The sequence below is a fragment of the Esox lucius genome, chromosome 16 (assembly GCF_011004845.1).
Source record: "Esox lucius isolate fEsoLuc1 chromosome 16, fEsoLuc1.pri, whole genome shotgun sequence".
Lineage (NCBI taxonomy): Eukaryota > Metazoa > Chordata > Actinopteri > Esociformes > Esocidae > Esox > Esox lucius.
In genome coordinates, this window is record NC_047584.1 from 10,197,466 (window position 1) to 10,215,247 (window position 17,782).

Below are 17,782 nucleotides of genomic sequence, written 5' to 3' on the forward strand. Positions count from 1 at the left end.
AAGGTCTGGAGTGGCCTAGCCAGTCTCCAGACCTGAACCCAATTGAAAATCTTTGGAGGGAGCTGAAAGTCCGTATTGCCCAACGACAGCCCCGAAACCTGAAGGATCTGGAGAAGGTCTGTGTGGAGGAGTGGGCCAAAATCCCTGCTGCAGTGTGTGCAAACCTACAGGAAACGTATGATCTCTGTAATTGCAAACAAAGGTTTCTGTACCAAATATTAAGTTCTGCTTTTCTGATGTATCAAATACATATGTCATGCAATAAAATGCAAATTAATTACTTAAAAATCATATTTTTTCCGTCACTCACAGTTGAAGAGAACCTATGATAAAAATTACAGACCTCTACATACTTTGTGTGAAAACCTGCAAAATCGGCACTGTATCAAATACTTTTTCTCCCCACTGTAGATGTCACAAGAATTTCATTGTTCGGGATGCCACGTGTTATCTGGTGCACTTGACAAATAAATTACATTGACATGGACACTTGTCATTCCCTTCATAAATGGCAACTGCTGACTCCAGGGGTTACTGTGTAGCCGGGCTGTTAGCCCAACTATATTGAGACTTCCACTCTGGCCATTTAGGTTCAATGTCTAGGTCTCAAAAGACAACATTATGCCATATTTAAGCAGTATCAAATTGTGCTGAGGCCTTCTCCCATATCACCTCGTTATTGTTGCTAGTTAACTTACTATAGGGAGTTAAGGATGACGTTATTATGAGCTGCTGTTAGGAAAAAAAAAAAAAAAGAGTCCCAGCAGAGCATGTAGTATGCAGCAGACTGCAATTTGCAGCCTCTCTTTGCTGTCTGCTAGCGTAACTGGCACACCTGCTTACATTTGACTGGGCACTATTTGCATTTCAAGTGACATGAATAGGTACGGGGAATAAGCACATAATAAATCAAATGAGCGATACATACTCAGCACGAAAGGAATGGTAGGGTTAAAAAAGCCTCATCTTAGGTAAATATAAACTTTATTCAAGTACTTGATTATAAATATCTATAAACCAAATGTTTAGCCTGGGGAAATATCAGAGGACATTGAGTATCACAGTTAGTGATTCTGAAGCATTGAGTTACTTTTAAATCCAGAATGGACTGAAAAGGGAAAACTTTAGCAAAAAAGATAGGAAAAGAGCTTACATATGCCGGAATATGTTTTGTAGCCTTTCTCTGAAAAGGTTTAGCGCCGGTACAGAAAGGTATACACACCAAAACCAGGAGGAAAATCGGAATTGAGCACTTCGCCCTCAAACAGTTTCAAGTGCGTAGGCCTGCTCCACGTCAGTTGATACAGGTGTACTCACTGCAGTTCTGCTCATCCGAGTTATCTCCACAGTCATTCTGGCTGTCACACCTCCAGTGGTCCGGGATACAGTTGTTGTTCTCGCAGCGAAATTCATGGGGTCCGCAGGTCTTCTCATCTTTGGTATTTGAAATGAGGAAACAAACAAACACGCAAATGGAAACGCATTGAAAGAGCATTACTGTAAATGATGAAGCTGTCATATTTCTACGTGCAATCGTCATTTCCCCAGGATTTCTGAGAATTTGAATATTCAGGTTTGATGCTACATACTGTATATTGTTGGAGAGATCCAAGTCCACAATGTAAAGTCAAGGATAATGACATGAGTGTACAGTGCTTTAAAAACATATTCACATCTCTTGACTTATTCCAGACTCTGAATTTAACATTTAGTACAATTATTTATTGATCTTCAATTCATATCAAACCCCATAAGGTGATTTTGTTTTGTAGAAATATATCCTAACTCATTGAAAATATATTGTTTTCAAATAACTACCCCAACTCAGTATGGTTTCTGAGGGCAAGTAGTGCGTTTCTGTTTACGTTTTATTTTGTTCTCCATAATGTACTCCAAATTCACCATGTTAAACTAACTTCTTACACATTTAAACACTTATTGCTTGTTCGACCAGGATATATTCAGTGGAACCTAGATCCCAGAGGATGACACATTCTCCACCAAAAAAACAACAATTTAACTTACAGATACCGCTACAGCGTAATGAGGCAAGGCAGCCCTGTCTCCAATTAACCCCAAACGGAGTAGCCAATTTGCATTGCCCACTGATGGCACCCCAGGTACTGTTGTAATGCCATGACCATGACAGGTCCCTGGTTGAAATTATGCAGCTATACTGGGAGGTAGTGACTTTATCACTGTGCCATTAAAAAGCCCCCTTAGTGAGTTTCAAGCACAAATTCAACCACCAAAATCAAAGAGATTTTGGAAGAAATAAAAAGGCCCCTGAGTACAAGATAGGATTTATTTAAAAAAAAAAACAGCATATACTGAATGTCTGCATGGGGAAGTTATCAACTTGATTGCGCTTCAATACACCAGGTCAACAAGAGATCGAGGCATCTTCTTTACCTCAGTTGCAGAGAGGAAGTAAACAAGTCACTGATTCACCTTAAGGTGAAAGGTGATTTAGAAACAGTTACACACACAAGTGTGTTAAAAATAGCTAACAGGACCTTAAAGAATTACATGATATTTAAGAGCATCTCCTCTGTATCTTACATTAGAGCTTCACAATAATAAAAAAAAGTTACTTCAAAGATAATATTCTTGTCTGTGTTGTCAATATTTTGATCACATTGACTACTGGAATGTGGCATACCTAAAACAAAATTCTTAATTTCTTGCAGCACCCTTTCAACTTTGACACAAGATCGATTTTAGTTGAGTATACTGACATATTTTATAAAATATGGCACCAGATAAAGATTAACGGCACCTCAGAAGCAAATAAATCAATGTAAGAGAAGGGGAACCAAAGGAAATGACATGTCATTAAGTTGGTCAGCATGTGTAGGGGCATCATCACTCACCTGGCGACCTCAGTTAGGCTCTTGCAGGCACCCAAGCTGCTTAAGAGAGTTGCTAAAGAACAAGGGGACTAGGAAATCACCCAGGCAACGCTGGTCAAGTTGCATTACACAAGGGCCTTCCTAGAAGCTTTTCAGCCAGTATCATAGTCAAGGCTTGAACCTAGACTGTGGTGGTCACCTTGGTGTTATGAAAGAGTGCCTTAGAGCATGAACCACCTAGGAGGCCCAGTTCTCAAACATTCTGATGATTGGTGATGTAACACATTAATTAGATAATATAAATATAATATAAAGACCTTTATACCTTTGTTTTTATACAGATACGCAGCCTAAAACTCAGAAGAACAAACAATAATCTTTTAAAGCACAACGGCTAGGTAAATCTCCCTGGCAAGGATAGAACTAAGAAATACATCTTTAGAGAAGCCAGACTATTGGGGTGGTCAGTCCTCTTCTGGCTGTGCTGGGTGGACAAATTCATTCTTATTAGGTTCCCTCAATCGACCCATTGAAGGTAATGTTATTTTCTCTCAAATTGACCAAGCAATCGATTCAATTGCCAAATAACAAAGAAAGAAATGGTTGGTTTAGAAGCTGTTGGAGGCCTGTAATAGCCATCTCCAATAAATTATAGGCAATTTAAGGGCAGTGAAAAGCTACCCTACCGTTGTAAAGGCTCATGAGAGGTAAATCGTTTCATATAGGTATGAACAAGATGGTGGAAAGAATTGACATTCACACTGGTACTGAAACTGGTAATGGAAGTGAGAGATGAAAACAAGTAGTTGATTTTTCTCAAGGACAATGCCTTAGGACTGTACATTCACTAACTTATCCATTATATCCTCTATATCACACTCAATTAGTATTACTTTTTGGCAGTGAGATTGTGTTTGGGTGTAATTTCCCCCTTAATGCACTATCAAATAAATTCAAAAACTGCTGTACAAATGAATTGCATAAAAAAAGTTAATTAAAATTTCAAAGAGATTCACTCTTTATCTAGCAACAATTACTAGCTTATAGCTTGTTTTGAACTTGAAGTTAATATCTAACAAACCCACCAGTACTTTAAGTGCAGAAAGCATTTATTGATATCCCCAAAGAGAATGGCAGTCTGGCTATCCACTCAAATAACCATTGAGCTGAGATGAAAAGGACAACAACATGCTCGAAAGATAGAAATGTTTCTAATTCTACACAAAGGATGATGAAGACTGTTCATGCTGAGCCTTGTTCTCGTCCATCTCAAGACGTGAGCAGAGCAAAAAAGCAGTAGATGAGCACAGTTCAGTGACTTCTAACAGTATTGTGTTTTAGAACGGACAGCGTTCAAATTAGTTCAGACATTTTCCAATAAAGTCATGACTGATAAGAAAGATACTACAGTTGTAGGTTGGAAAATGACAAATAACGCTCTAAATGTATTTGTGGTAAAAGTGTTTGTGAAGGCAGTGCTGTATTACACAAAGCATACAATGTTATATATTTGATGTTCGAGTGTCCTTCACACTACTGACAAGTCTGACATCCAGTGCTGATAAACTACTAGTAGATTTTCTTTATGGCTGCTTCAACTCAAGAGCAGATTAGAATGAGCCCGTGTGTAAAATTATTCATTTCTTAATAATTTCAACCGATGCTCAATAAAAACTCGAGGACTAGCTTGATTTATGATGAAAGCACGCTGCCACTCACCACAATTAGCTTCATCTGACCCGTCGGCACAGTCTGGGTCCTCATCACAAACCCAAAGCTTCGAGATGCAGTGCATGGAGGCCTTGCACTGGAACTGGTCTGGCGAACAGGTGCTCTCCGCTGTTTCCACCATGCCAAGGTGGGACAGTAGGAAACAGGGAGAGTTAGGGTGGGGGGCGGCGAATGATGAGGAAGGGAGGTTGGAAAACAGGGAGAGAAGAGACAGATACAAAAAAAGCGAGAAACAAATAAATACTATTACTGACAGAATGCTTCAGGATGGAAAAATCTTGAACACATGGATTAACAGGCTACATAGGCTTCGTAAAATACCTATAATTTACAGAGGCCACCAAGAGAGAGAAAGAAAACATGCTGCATTAATAACATATATTACTATACTTCAGAGATAAAATTATCAGCCTCTAACTTGCAAACAGTCTAACACAATAAACATTTCAACCAACATATGTGCAGCCTAGAAACATCACACGATGGTTTAATAAAGCAAATATAACCATCAGTTTAATGAGGTTAATATAACCGTCAATTTGAATTTAACAGAAAGCTCCACTGTTTTATTTCCACAGCACACTAATTTGAATTTAACAGAAAGCTCCACTGTTTTATTTCCACTGCACACTAAAAGCAGACTCAGATTTCCTTTGTTCCTTGCTATGCCTTCACACTTTAACAGTTGCAGCTGTCATTTTCTTTTGATTGACGCCGCAGTTCCGATAAAATCATTTACATAGATACAAATGGGAATCTACAGTCAGGCAAAAATAGAGAATTACTGTGTTACGCACACAGTACATTGTGATGGCTGAAGTAATTCTTTGTACTGACTCTCACTCCATAGTGACACTCAACCAATCTTGAAATCGCAGGCAGGCAAAACAAATACAGCAACCAATGTGTCTGAGGCATAACATGCTGAACTGTTGATTGTTAGAGCTTCAATCACAGAAGAGAAAAGCCCCTCTGTTCTTGCTTTCACTTCCTTATTCATTGATAGTTAATCCTCTCACACAGGGGAAGGGCTATCTAGCCATGTCTTTGGAATACCTAATCACATTCTAACTCCATATTATTAAAGGCAGCACCTGAGCGTACTCTTTTTGAGCTTCCCCACAAATTCATTAGAAAACTCGGTGGCACAGCATGTGTGACTCCACCATTAAGGTTTCACAAAATAAATGAGATCTTTGTTGAACTTGATGAAGCGATCAAACAAAAAAGAATATCAAAGAAAAGGTCAAGTCAAAATTCAAAAGTAATCTTAAAGATTTCTAAAACAATTAGTCAGGAATAATGTAGAAGGATCTTACGACAGTCTGTTTCATCCTCTCCATCTCCGCAGTCATCCTGTCCGTTACAACGCAGGTTGAGAGGAATACACTTCTGTTTCTTGGTGCATTTGAACTGCCCTGACAGACATATATATGTTTCTGAAAGACCAAATGAATGTGAAAAGGTTAAACTGACTGCACCTGAACGTAGAAAAATGAATTGGAATAATTGCATTGCAGTACAGGACCAAGGAAACTACTGATGCAATGCCATACCAACTGGCCTCATGTTGGGGCTGTCTCAAGCATCTACAGTCACCAACTTTGCAAACTCACCACATACACCCATTGAGAAACACACATTGGCATGGCACACAAAAGAAACACACATTGGCATGGCACACAAAAGCATATAAATTAGACAGTAAAAATAGTTTACAATATCAAATTATGTGTTGTCCAAAACACTACTGAGATGTAACATATGCAGGTATATTCAGACTGGCCATAGACTCTTGATCTGTGTCCCTCAGTGTGATTCGATTCCGGACACTCAGGGTTATAAGTACAAAATATGAACTTTCGATCCATTAGGGCACTCACAGGGGCACCATAGGACAGGAAAACACATCCATGCGCCATTTGCTGCATATATGGACATATGGTGATTCCAATAATAGCTGAATGATGAAACCTGCGTAACCCATTAATTATAAATATAGCAATTTTTGCTTTTTTTTTTTTATTCAGTGTGATGCCTTCTTTCATATAATGTTATTATGAAAAAAAAAAAAAGGATATCTGTTTTAAAATCTGTACTGGTTTCTCTATGGAAACAATACCAGTCTTCCTCCTTACCACAGTTGGCCTCGTCTGAGTTGTCTCCACAGTCGTTCTCCCCATCACAGATGAACGGCGGCAAAGCACAGAGGCCTGTGCCACACTGGAACCGCCCGGGCTGACATTTGAACTCGGCTATATGAAAATAATCGGAGAGATCACAGTCAAATCAAAAAGAACGTTTCCCAGGTTGACCTAGAGAAGGAAAACGAATGTTTCTCAGTGCGTAACGTAAGTCAGGTAACGCCCAGTGTGTTTGTACTCACGACAGTCAGCGGGCTCGTCTGATCCGTCACCGCAGTCGTCCACGGTGTCACACTTCCACCAGAAAGGAATACACTCATCGGTCCCACAGCGGAACTATTCACAATTCACCAGTGACGAGAAAGAACTATAACTCCACACAGAAATATACTGCACTTTTTCATTTGAGTTGAAGCCAAGCAAAACAAGCAACGCGCCACTATTTCATGGCAGGGGAGAAGAGGGGATAGTAACCTGACTTGCAGTGCAGTTGGAGAGGCAGGTCTTATTGTCAGCAGAAAGGTAGAAATTGGTTGGACAAGCACACTTGTGCTCCCCACCAGGAGAGAGGAGACACAAGTGGCTGCATCCGCCATTGGCAACCTGACACTGGTGCTTGGGCACTGCACACAGAGAGTGAAAGGGAAGAGAGAAAGAGACAGAGAGAGATAGAGAGAGAGAAAGAGACAGAGAGAGAAAAGAAAGAGAGAAAGAGACAGAGAGAGATAGAGAGAGAGAGTGAGGGCAAAGCCAAAAAGAAACCATTATTTTAGGGCGGATATAGATTAAAAGGGACTTACATTTTGATGTATATATTTATATCTAATTCTACCTGTACAGCACTTTCACACTACGTAGTTAAAATAATACTGTGAAAAAAACTCTCCCATGTGGTACACCAGTCGAACGCAATCTAACGTAACGCTTATATGACCCCCTTCATCTACGTTCGAAGCCTTGAGTGTGCCGCTAGCAAACGAGTGGCTGGGAAGCCCAATGGGGAGGCTGGAGGCATCGTCAGGATTTTATTGGTCTCGTTGCAATCTAGCTACTCCCTTGGGTGTCTCGGACACCTGCAAAGTTAACTGAGCCTGTCGGATGACTGAGCATGCCCTCACACGTGTTGGCCGATGTGACTTGCTGGTTGGACGGACAGAATAATATGGCTTTGTGCTGATGATGAGGACAAAGGCTTGCTGTGATCTTCAATTCACCCAAATCTAACACAATTTGACAGTTTCAGTAAAAACATGGGGACAAAATGATGCTTAAAATAAAGTTCTGAGAATATATATAAGAAATAATAAATTCACATATGCATATGCCCATTCATAAATGTGTGCAAATAGTCCATGGTTATTAATTATATTATTTCAACTTTGTCAAACCTTAAGGGGGCATTTCACCCAGGGGGACGCTTAGGTGATTTGTATCTAAGTCAGTGAGATTGACTTAGAGATTTCTAAGCAAGTGAGATTTGATTCACACATAATATGCCAGAAGCAGCATGGGAACGGCAGGCGACATTAGAACATGTATTGAACGGAGAGCAAAATCTGACAAAGAAATGTAACAATCTTTTGTTTCATTTTGCAAAGCCTCCATTTTATTCCGAACTTGCTACAAGTCGTTTTGAGGTTATTCTGTTTTTGCTTAGTGCCATTGGATATGTTTTAATAGTGTTCCTATCAGCAGATATCTTGGGAAATGTACAAGGCGTCACAATTGTTCATCTTTCTAAAAGACTAACCCTGACTCTGGTGGGATGGTGCTTCTTGCTATAGCACAGTCCCTCACCCCTCGGCGGTAGTTTTGGTACTACCAGCTAGCTATACTTACACAACACAATGGCTTGGCATCATGATTTGAAGGATACATTTTTGGAAGTGATATTAAGTGGTAATATTGAAACATTTATGTTTGAACCAGTGTAGGCAAACTAAGATGATTAGAGAGACAGTAAGAGCTACATCAATAGCTGTTTTGGAAATCCTGGAGAAACCCATTGTAATATGGATTGAATTAATTAATTGCTATTAATAAATACATTGTATGGAATAATTATATGTATTTGTTCCTTGATTATTGCTGGACAAAAAATGTCTGTGGGAATTGACGTACATTTTGGGTACAGTAGGTTTAGAAGCAACTGTAACTATAGATACCTGTGGCTAGCAATCTTTATATAAAACCCACAGCTACACTTTGTAGATATGGCTAACATTAAACAGATTAAACTAATGTGTTACTTTTTACTGTTATTTTGTAATTAATATTTAGTAGTAGAACCAACAGGAATCCCTCACATAACTAATGACCAGATTTTGTGGAAAATAAGAGAAAGCCTGAATTCACTTGACAAAATGAATTTACATTTTGAAAAAGTTATTGCTATTGGTAAACATGTGTTTATGTGTGTGTTTTTGCAAACTGTAGTGAGAGAACAGCGAAGGCATAACCGACAAGACAAAATATCAGTGCTTACAGTACATTTTCCTATACATAATCCACTAGGCAGTGAAACGGCATGAATTTTCTTGTCAAAAGGAAATCATCATTGAAAGAAATTTATTTCTACTGGTAAATGTGGGTTAATGTTATGTTTGTTGGCAAGTTGGTAAACATATCTATAATGGAGTGTTAAATCTACATTTGCTATGAATGCTGGAACTTGTGGTATTGTAAGAATAAGACGAATACAGAGAATGTCGATTCCACCTCAAAATTAGAATTCGCTCATTCGAGACTGTGTTTCTTTCACACAAATATATCATAGCTAACATTAGTAATTAGTAGTTTTAAGTGGATGAGCTATGGTGAAATTCCCCTTTAAAAAAAGATTAAGCTATTCCTAAATAAGTTGACATCTTCATTCCTCCAGATATCAGGCACAGCATAAAATTAGTAAACCTAATCCCAATTTTAGTTAAACTAATCCCATTTGAACCTCACAAAAAAAAAAGTCGGGACAAGTCCCATTCGAGCAATAGAGTACTTGACCTGGCCTAGGACAGAAAGGCAGGTGAGGGGATAGCTGTGCTGAGCGGGTTTACCTTCAGGTTGCCGTAGTGAATGGTAAACCTTCACAGATTTAATGGCTTGCCAGGAGTTTAGAAGCTCAATCCCTTCTGCACCGGTAGTTTTATGAGCCCGTCGGAGTGACTTGGATTTCCCATCCGTCCAGTAGACAAAGTCCTCAAACAAAGTCAGACCCATCACCCCCTGAATGTTGTCATAGGACACTGGATGGGGACACAATACAGTAGACTTGTCTTTAGTTTGATAAAAACACACCTGCTAAAGACAACTATCAGTTGACCTGTCATTAGTTGGATAAAAACACACCTGCTAAAGACAACTAACTATCAGTTGACCTTTCATTAGTTTGATAAAAACACCTGCTAAAGACAACTAACTATCAGTTGACCTATCATTAGTTTGATAAATGCATCTGCTAAAGACAACTAACTATCAGTGACCTATCATTAGTTTGATAAAAACAAACCTGCTAAAGACAACAATCAGCAACGCATTTTAAAGTACACGTGTAAAAAAAGACGGCTTGGCAATTAAACGTGAGGAGTAACCTTTCCTGGGACTTCAAATTCCTAGATGTCAGCTCGACAAGTAAAATGGTACACACACTTGTTAATCACATGAACTTGTAATTTAAAAAGTCAAATATTGTATCCTGCCTTACCTTTGTGTCTCTGTGATCCATCCATGTTGGCAAACAGAATGTGGTTGTCGTCAGCCCAGTAAAGCCTCTTGTTAGTGTAATCTATAGTGAGGGCTGTGGGACTGTAGATCTCTTTATCGATGATTACGACCTGCCCTCGACCATCCATGCCCACACGACTGATGTGAGGGAACTCACAGCAGTCAACCCAGAATGCATATCTACACAGGGAGGAATGTGAAGAGGTCTTACAAGGTGTCACTCTAATGTCCGAAAAATGTTACGTTAATATTATGATGATTTTTTTTTTTGTTTCAAACATTACCCCCGGTTCTCTGAAAGTGCAAGTGAAGTAATTCGCTATCATAGGACACGAGATTGGTTGGAAACAGAGACACATGCGTCGAGGTAAGAACAACCCTCCTATTTGTTTTGGTATTTCACTATGAGATACTGAATACCGTGCTGCCTGACAAGCTTACCTTGATGATGACTACCCTGTGCAAATTCTCAAACAGACTGGCCTTTACACTTACAGGATTTCACACTTAAAACCACTTGCACCAGGATCAGCGAAGTGACAAAGTGGCATTATACATGAAATAATGGTAAATTTTTTGATAAACCGAACTTGCTGTTGTGCAAATATCCTTGTTGGACATGCAGTTAAACAGAGCACATTCATCCTGAGACCAGCTAACCGGTTGGAGACCTTTAACGATGGGACGATAAAGTTAGAGAGGAAGACACAACAAAGATGGGTTGATAACCTTAAGTAAAGAGCAAACTGCACATAATCAGTGTGAATAGATCACAAGAATGACACTTAGCAGAAGTTTGGCAGAGGCCATAGCTATTACCAACACTGTCTTAAATAAAAGCATCGTAAACATGCCCCTGATCCAGAGGCTCAAAAGGTTATTAGGATAAGGCATCCACAACAATAAATAAGTCTTATTAAAGGGAAAGCATGTGAAGAAATGGACATAGACTGCACATGCCCTTCATAAAATTAGAAATGGGGGGGGGGGGGGGGGGGGGCTGCTACGGTTGTACTTCCAAAACCTACTGTACATGACAAACGAAATAGCCACTAGAGGCAATTTAATGTTAGAAAAGGTTTTCCCTTGTCCACCAAAAGACTGCTGAAATGACACTGTTTTTAACCAGTGAAGTTACTGAAACATGTAACCATTTAAATCCCATCCTGGTGGACGAAACTGTTGCACTCTGAACAGTCAATATTATCTTCAAATTGTTGAACCATTCACTGGCCAGACCCAGACTGCCAACCGTTCTGGAAAATCTTCCCATGCTGCTGGCGAAGCAGGTCCTGGCGCAGCAGGAAGACTAGTTCAATAATCTACATTAGCCGGTGTGCCTCTGGGCAATGCGGCTGTATTAGAATGTGAGCTACACCTGTGTCCGGCACCCTGGCTGTAAATGGGATGAATTACATCAAAGCTAGTGGCATTGCAAGGACAAAGAGTTAATATCCTGTGTCCTCCCCACCCTGGTCACACTTGTCGACTTGTGGGTTGCCCCCCGACGCATCTGTCGTTACCATCTCTCTGTCAGTGACCATCTGAATCTTATGACGGTAACTTTGGGCGCCACCCAGGGGGAGTGGTGCCACCATGCACTTTATGGAGACCTGGACATGGTAATGTTAGTGACAAGTTAGACTAATACCTAGAGAAGAGACCCAATGTTAAAACCTTGGATGATTACTAAATCCTGCAAAACCAGCAGCGTTTCAGTGCATTTTGAAAGGAACCAGGATGTCATAGCGAAATACTAAAAAATACAAACAAAAGTTTGCTAGATTAAAAATGTATTCGGCTCTATCCTGAAGAGAAAGACAAAAGATAGAAGTTAGGATGTCTGACCTCCAACAAAGAGTGATACTATAGAGTAAATGTAAATCTAGGGCCAAGTCAGTCGGGTTTACATTTTTATGTGGATCCCGGGAAAGGTCAGTGAGGCTAGGGTGAGAAATTAATTATGAGTTATGATATTCTCAATGAGCGAGGAGAAAATAGCTTTGGCTGTTGGTCTTGGTTCATATCTTGGTTTTGCTTGGCATCTGGATGTTGCCACGTGTGACACGCCAAGCAGAACTTAAAAGGACAAACCGGTGTGAATTACCAGTGCAACAGTGTTGTATTGACTCCTTTCCCGCTGACTCTTCCTTCCCACAGGGCACAGCTGAGTGGCTTCACCCAGAAGCTGTTTCACACATGGCTAGCGCTAGCTAACATGGCCAATTTGTTCCATCCCACTTGATTATATTTCTGTTAGAATAGCGGCCTCAAAGAGGAAAAACTTGTTGCTCGTAGCCTAATATTGTGGTAAGCTTAGCAACCATCTGGATGTCATCGTGATACAGTCTACCACTGATTGGGGAAAGTGGCGAAACAACAAGGTGGGGGTGATGCACAGTATGTTGGCCCTCAGTTGCCACTGTTCTCTTGCAGTAAGGATAGGGAAGTAATTAGATAGTGTAGCCAATGCCAGTTCAGAGTGTCAACTAAACCACATTTCACTGTAGTTTTTTTTTTTCCTCAGGAAATGTAGAACACGCTGAATTTGTTCTTGAAGTGGAAGCTTGCTGAATTGCAGGAATAACAGTTTGCACTGAAACCAAATCTCTCCCCTCTGCAGTTTGTTACAGTAGTGGTTTATTTCCACCATCTTTAAAAATGTTTTATAGAACATGATTTAGAACTTGCTTTCTCATATTATTTTGTGCGCTCTCAAAATAATTTCTGGATGAAGAAATACATTTCAGTATCATTCCAGTGTAACTGCAGATAAATAAAGAACAATTTCTAATACAACAATGGAACAATTCTACATATTTCTCTTTTAACATCTACATTTTAGTTTAAAACTAAAATAAATATGCATGAATACAAAATTATTCAGATAAAAACTATGATCCTGAACAGCAGAAACTGTTCAAGTTATTGCATATATTTACATTAAATGCAAAGACAGCTCATTTTATTATGACAGCTGACTGAAACGACTGTATGAACCAATGTGTTTGTCCCCTTAACTCTCTGCTGTGCAACATACATCATTAATGTGTTGGTGAAGTGTCTGAAAAGCCTAAAATGTCAGATGCCTTATCCTAAATGCGAATCCAGATCCAGGTAAATTGGATTAGGGGTTAGAGGTCAAGGTGTCTGATACTGTAGCCTAACTGTAGATCCAGGGCCAGGTCACTTGAGTTACAGGTCAAGGTTTCGGATACTTTACCCTGACTGGGGATCCAGGGCCAAGTCAGTGGGGTTCCTGATCCCAGTGCTGACCAGGACAGAGGGGTACAGGCCGTTAGCTTTAGAAACTTCCAGGCTCTTCCTCTCGATGTCACACCAGTAAAGGTTCTTCCCTATCCAGTCCAGGGCCAATGCACTGGGGACTGCTGTCCGATGGACTATCTGGTAAAAGAGACAGAAGGCTGTAAATAAGCAACACAACAACAACATTCATCATGAGGGGATTGCAAGATGCAGTATCTGTTTATTATCTCTGTATAAATGGTCAAATATTTGTAATAAGAATAATTTTGTTCTTAATTGAATAATGTTTCTAGCCTCAATTGGAAACAAAAACAGAATCCTACATCATTACTCTTCCCACTCAAATAAGTACAGTGTACTACAATGCAATACGAAATGTGCCATGTTAAAAGAGGAAATAAAATGCTTGGAATTACTTTCAATTACATGAATAACCGTGGTCAGGTACATTTTCCATACTACATTTTTCTGAAAACAACACTAACCGGAGGACCAAATTATTGAAAAAATCTATGGTTGCAATTGCCACTAAACATAACTCTGATATCCATTTTGGACTCTGATATCCATTTTGTTTATGTGGTGGCTAATTATTGTTGCAATTGAGATCAACTACATAGATGAATTCAGTGCATATTGATAGTTTATTGAAACATCAGCTGCCATTAATCAAGTGGCCAATCTCCATTGCTGCATATTATTAATTCCTGAAACAAGTATTTAAATAATTACAATGGACTTTTTTTTAATGATGGCAGAGTTATACATGAACACTCAATCAATGTCAATCAGTTCAGGCAGCATTTGAATTAGCAAAACAGTTGTTTGGAATAAACAATGATGGTGCCAGCTGGCACATGAAACTGGTGCCTTGAAAGACTTTTTCAAACCTAACACCACCCATGCAATCTGCCATTAAGGGACATGATGTGCTTTGAGGTCTTTCTTTATCCTCATTTGCAAAAGATATACTACAGCCTTGTCGACTGGTTTGTCCCTTGCCTAAGCAGTAATTTAGACTAAACTGGAGCATCAAACAAAATGTCACAGTTTGAAGAGCTTTTTCCATCAGGAATAGTCTCTCCAGAGGAGGTAGAAAGACAGAGGCAGAGAGTGGTTAAAACATTTTAAATAGAGCCTGTGGTATTTTGCTAGCCTGTCTTCTTGCTGCATTCATTTGAAAGACTGCTTTATGCGGGAATGAAGGTTAAATCATGAGAAATGTCTACATTTGAATATGTTTCATGAACAAATACTGATTTGATGTATCCCAGCTAGAAACTTTGTTTTTGTTAACTTGTTTGCTGTTTTAAGATGCACTCAAAAATGTCCACTTTTAATGTGTTTTTAATGTGGTAGAATTGCTTGAATGGTCTTCAGATCTTTCAGCACTTCCGCCACCCACTGCCGTCCCAATTCAGACTTTGCTGACTATAGACAATGAGACTAAAACTATAATAACCATCAAGATAAAAGCTATGAAGAATTTGAAACAGAACCGAGCCGACAATTATGTTCTGTGTCGTTCATTTAGGTGAGCTTGCTTCTTTCTAATATGAATCTCACTGGAGGCACTGCCTTAGGCTCAGAGCTGTACTCAGACTACCAATCACCTATTCTGTTTCTGATTACCTTAAATGCTGCTTCATCATCCTGTTTTAACATTAACATGGCTTATGTTTGGACAGAGTCAACAACCATAGGACAAAATGCTGGAGGCTTGCTAAGGGCTGTTATCGGAGGGGTTAGAATGAGGATTACCTATAAAATGAGCTCCTTATTCACTTTAATATGTTCCGTAAGCACAACAGTACAGTGTTATTTTTAAGGTTAGCCATAACGTAATCTAACGTAATGACTCAGTGGGTTAGTTATAAAACATTCTGAATGCATTTTCTTACCATTGTCATGTACAGTATCTCACAAAAGTCAGTACACCCCTCACATTTATGTAAATATTTGAGTATATCTTTTTATGTGACAACACTGAAGAAATGACACTTTGCTACAATGTAAAGCAGTGAGTGAACAGCTTGTATAACAGTGTAAATTTGCTGTCCCCTCAAAATAACTCAACACACGGGCATTAATGTCTAAACCGCTAGTTACAAAAGTGAAACACGCCTAAGTGAAAATGTCCAAATTTGGCCCAATTAGCCATTTTCCCTCCCCGGTGTCATGTGACTCGTTAGTGTTACAAGGTCTCAGGTGTGAATGGGGAGCAGGTGTGTTGTCATTGCTCTCACACTCCCTCATACTGGTCACTGGAAGTTCAACATGGCACCAAATGGCAAATAAGATTTTTTGGTCTACATAAAGATGGCCTAGGCTATAAGAAGATTTCCAAGACCCTGGACCTGAGGTGGCCAAAACCATACAGCGGTTTAACAAGACAGGTTCCACTCAGAACAGGCCTCGCCATGGTCGCCCAAAGAGGTTGAGAGCACATGCTCAGCGTCATATCCAGAGTTTGTCTTTGGGAAATAGACGTATGAGTGCTGCCAGCATTGCTGCAGAGGTTGAAAGGGTGGGTGGTCAGCCTGTCAGTGCTCAGACCATACGCCACACACTGCATCAAATTGGACTGCATGACTGTCTTCCCAGAAGGAAGCCTCTTCTAAAGATGATGCACAAGAAAGCCCGCAAACAGTTTGCTGAAGACAAGCAGATTAAGGGCATGGATTACTGGAACCATGTCCTGTGGTCTGATGAGACCAATATAAACGTATTTGGTTCAGATGGTGTCAAGCGTGCGTGGCAGCAACCAGGTGAGGAGTACAAAGACAAGTGTGTCTTGCCTACAGTCAAGCATGGTGGTGGGAGTGTCATGGTCTGGGGCTGCATGAGTGCTGCGGGCACTGGGAAGCTACAGTTCATTGAGGGAACCATGAATGCCAACGTGTACTGTGACATACTGAAGCAGAGCATGATCCCCTCCCTTCGGAGACTGGGCCGCAGGGCAGTATTCCAACATGATAACGACCCCAAACACATCTCCAAGACAACCACTGCCTTGTTTAAAAAGCTGAGTGGTAAAGGTGATGGACTGGCCAAGCATGTCTCCAGACCTAAACCCTATTGAGCATCTCTGGGGCATCCTCAAATGGAAGGTGGAGGAGCGCAAGGTCTCTGATGTCGTCATGGAGTGGAAGTGGAAGAGGACTCCAGTGGCAACCAGTGAAGCTCTGGTGAACTCCATGCACAAGAGGGTTAAGGCAGTGCTGGAAAATGGTGGCCACACAAAATATTGACACCTAATTGACAATTAGGGGTGAACTCACTTTTGTTGCCAGCGGTTTAGACATTAATGGCCGTGTGTTGTTATTTTGAGGAGACAGCATATTTACACTGTTATACAAGCTGTACACTCACTATTACTATTACATTGTAGCAAAGTGTCATTTCTTCAGTGTTGTCACATGAACAGATATAATCAAATATTTACAAAAATGTGAGGGATGTACTCACTTTTGTGAGATACTGTATGTAGAAAAATGTGACTTTCCCTAGCCTGAAAAGATAAGAAACATACACTGTAAATGAAACTGGGATTATCTAGACTGTGCCTTGTAGTACACAAATCCCTAGCGTTGCCCACTCCCTGGCTTACCCTCTAATAATGTCATAACATTAAGCTTAAAATATTGTCTGCTTTACTCACTCTTTAATAATTACCCCCATGCTAGAACTACAGATCAATTAGCCTTTAGCTCGTGCCTGAACCATGTGCCGTGAGCCGTGGAAGGGTAACATAGTGTAGACGGCTGCGTGGCACAGGCTCAATACCAGACTATGGGTGACTGGGGTTGTGTTCCAAATGGCACCCTAGTGTCTGTTTAGGCAGCAATTTGGGACTCAACCTGGGTGTAATTGACGTGAATGAGCCTCCAGCCCTCACATACTAATTATAATGAGTCGAGAGGACAGGAGGGTGGGGAGTAACGGGAGCCCAGCAGGTGACCCTGTGATGTCTGCGTGCTCTGGGCTCCAATCCCATGACCCGAACGGACCTCCATGATTAAACAGACCTGTTGTGTTCAGCCAGAGAGCTAATTGTTGTGTCATTAA

At 40.2% G+C, this 17,782-nt stretch overlaps 1 protein-coding gene across 2 annotated transcripts in view; it reads right to left on the reverse strand.

The window, feature by feature from the left end:
* Positions 1–17,782, reverse strand: part of lrp1bb (low density lipoprotein receptor-related protein 1Bb) — a 428,510-nt gene that overhangs the window by 51,905 nt on the left and 358,823 nt on the right. For both annotated transcript variants that reach the window (XM_020055063.3, XM_020055064.3), the window contains 9 exons: positions 13,671–13,852; positions 10,428–10,627; positions 9,781–9,969; positions 7,202–7,350; positions 6,970–7,063; positions 6,722–6,838; positions 5,903–6,022; positions 4,572–4,691; positions 1,318–1,434 (listed from right to left, as the gene is read on the reverse strand). In XM_020055063.3, the coding sequence (XP_019910622.3) occupies positions 1,318–1,434; positions 4,572–4,691; positions 5,903–6,022; positions 6,722–6,838; positions 6,970–7,063; positions 7,202–7,350; positions 9,781–9,969; positions 10,428–10,627; positions 13,671–13,852 (1,288 nt within the window). The remainder of the gene's footprint in view (positions 1–1,317; positions 1,435–4,571; positions 4,692–5,902; positions 6,023–6,721; positions 6,839–6,969; positions 7,064–7,201; positions 7,351–9,780; positions 9,970–10,427; positions 10,628–13,670; positions 13,853–17,782) is intronic.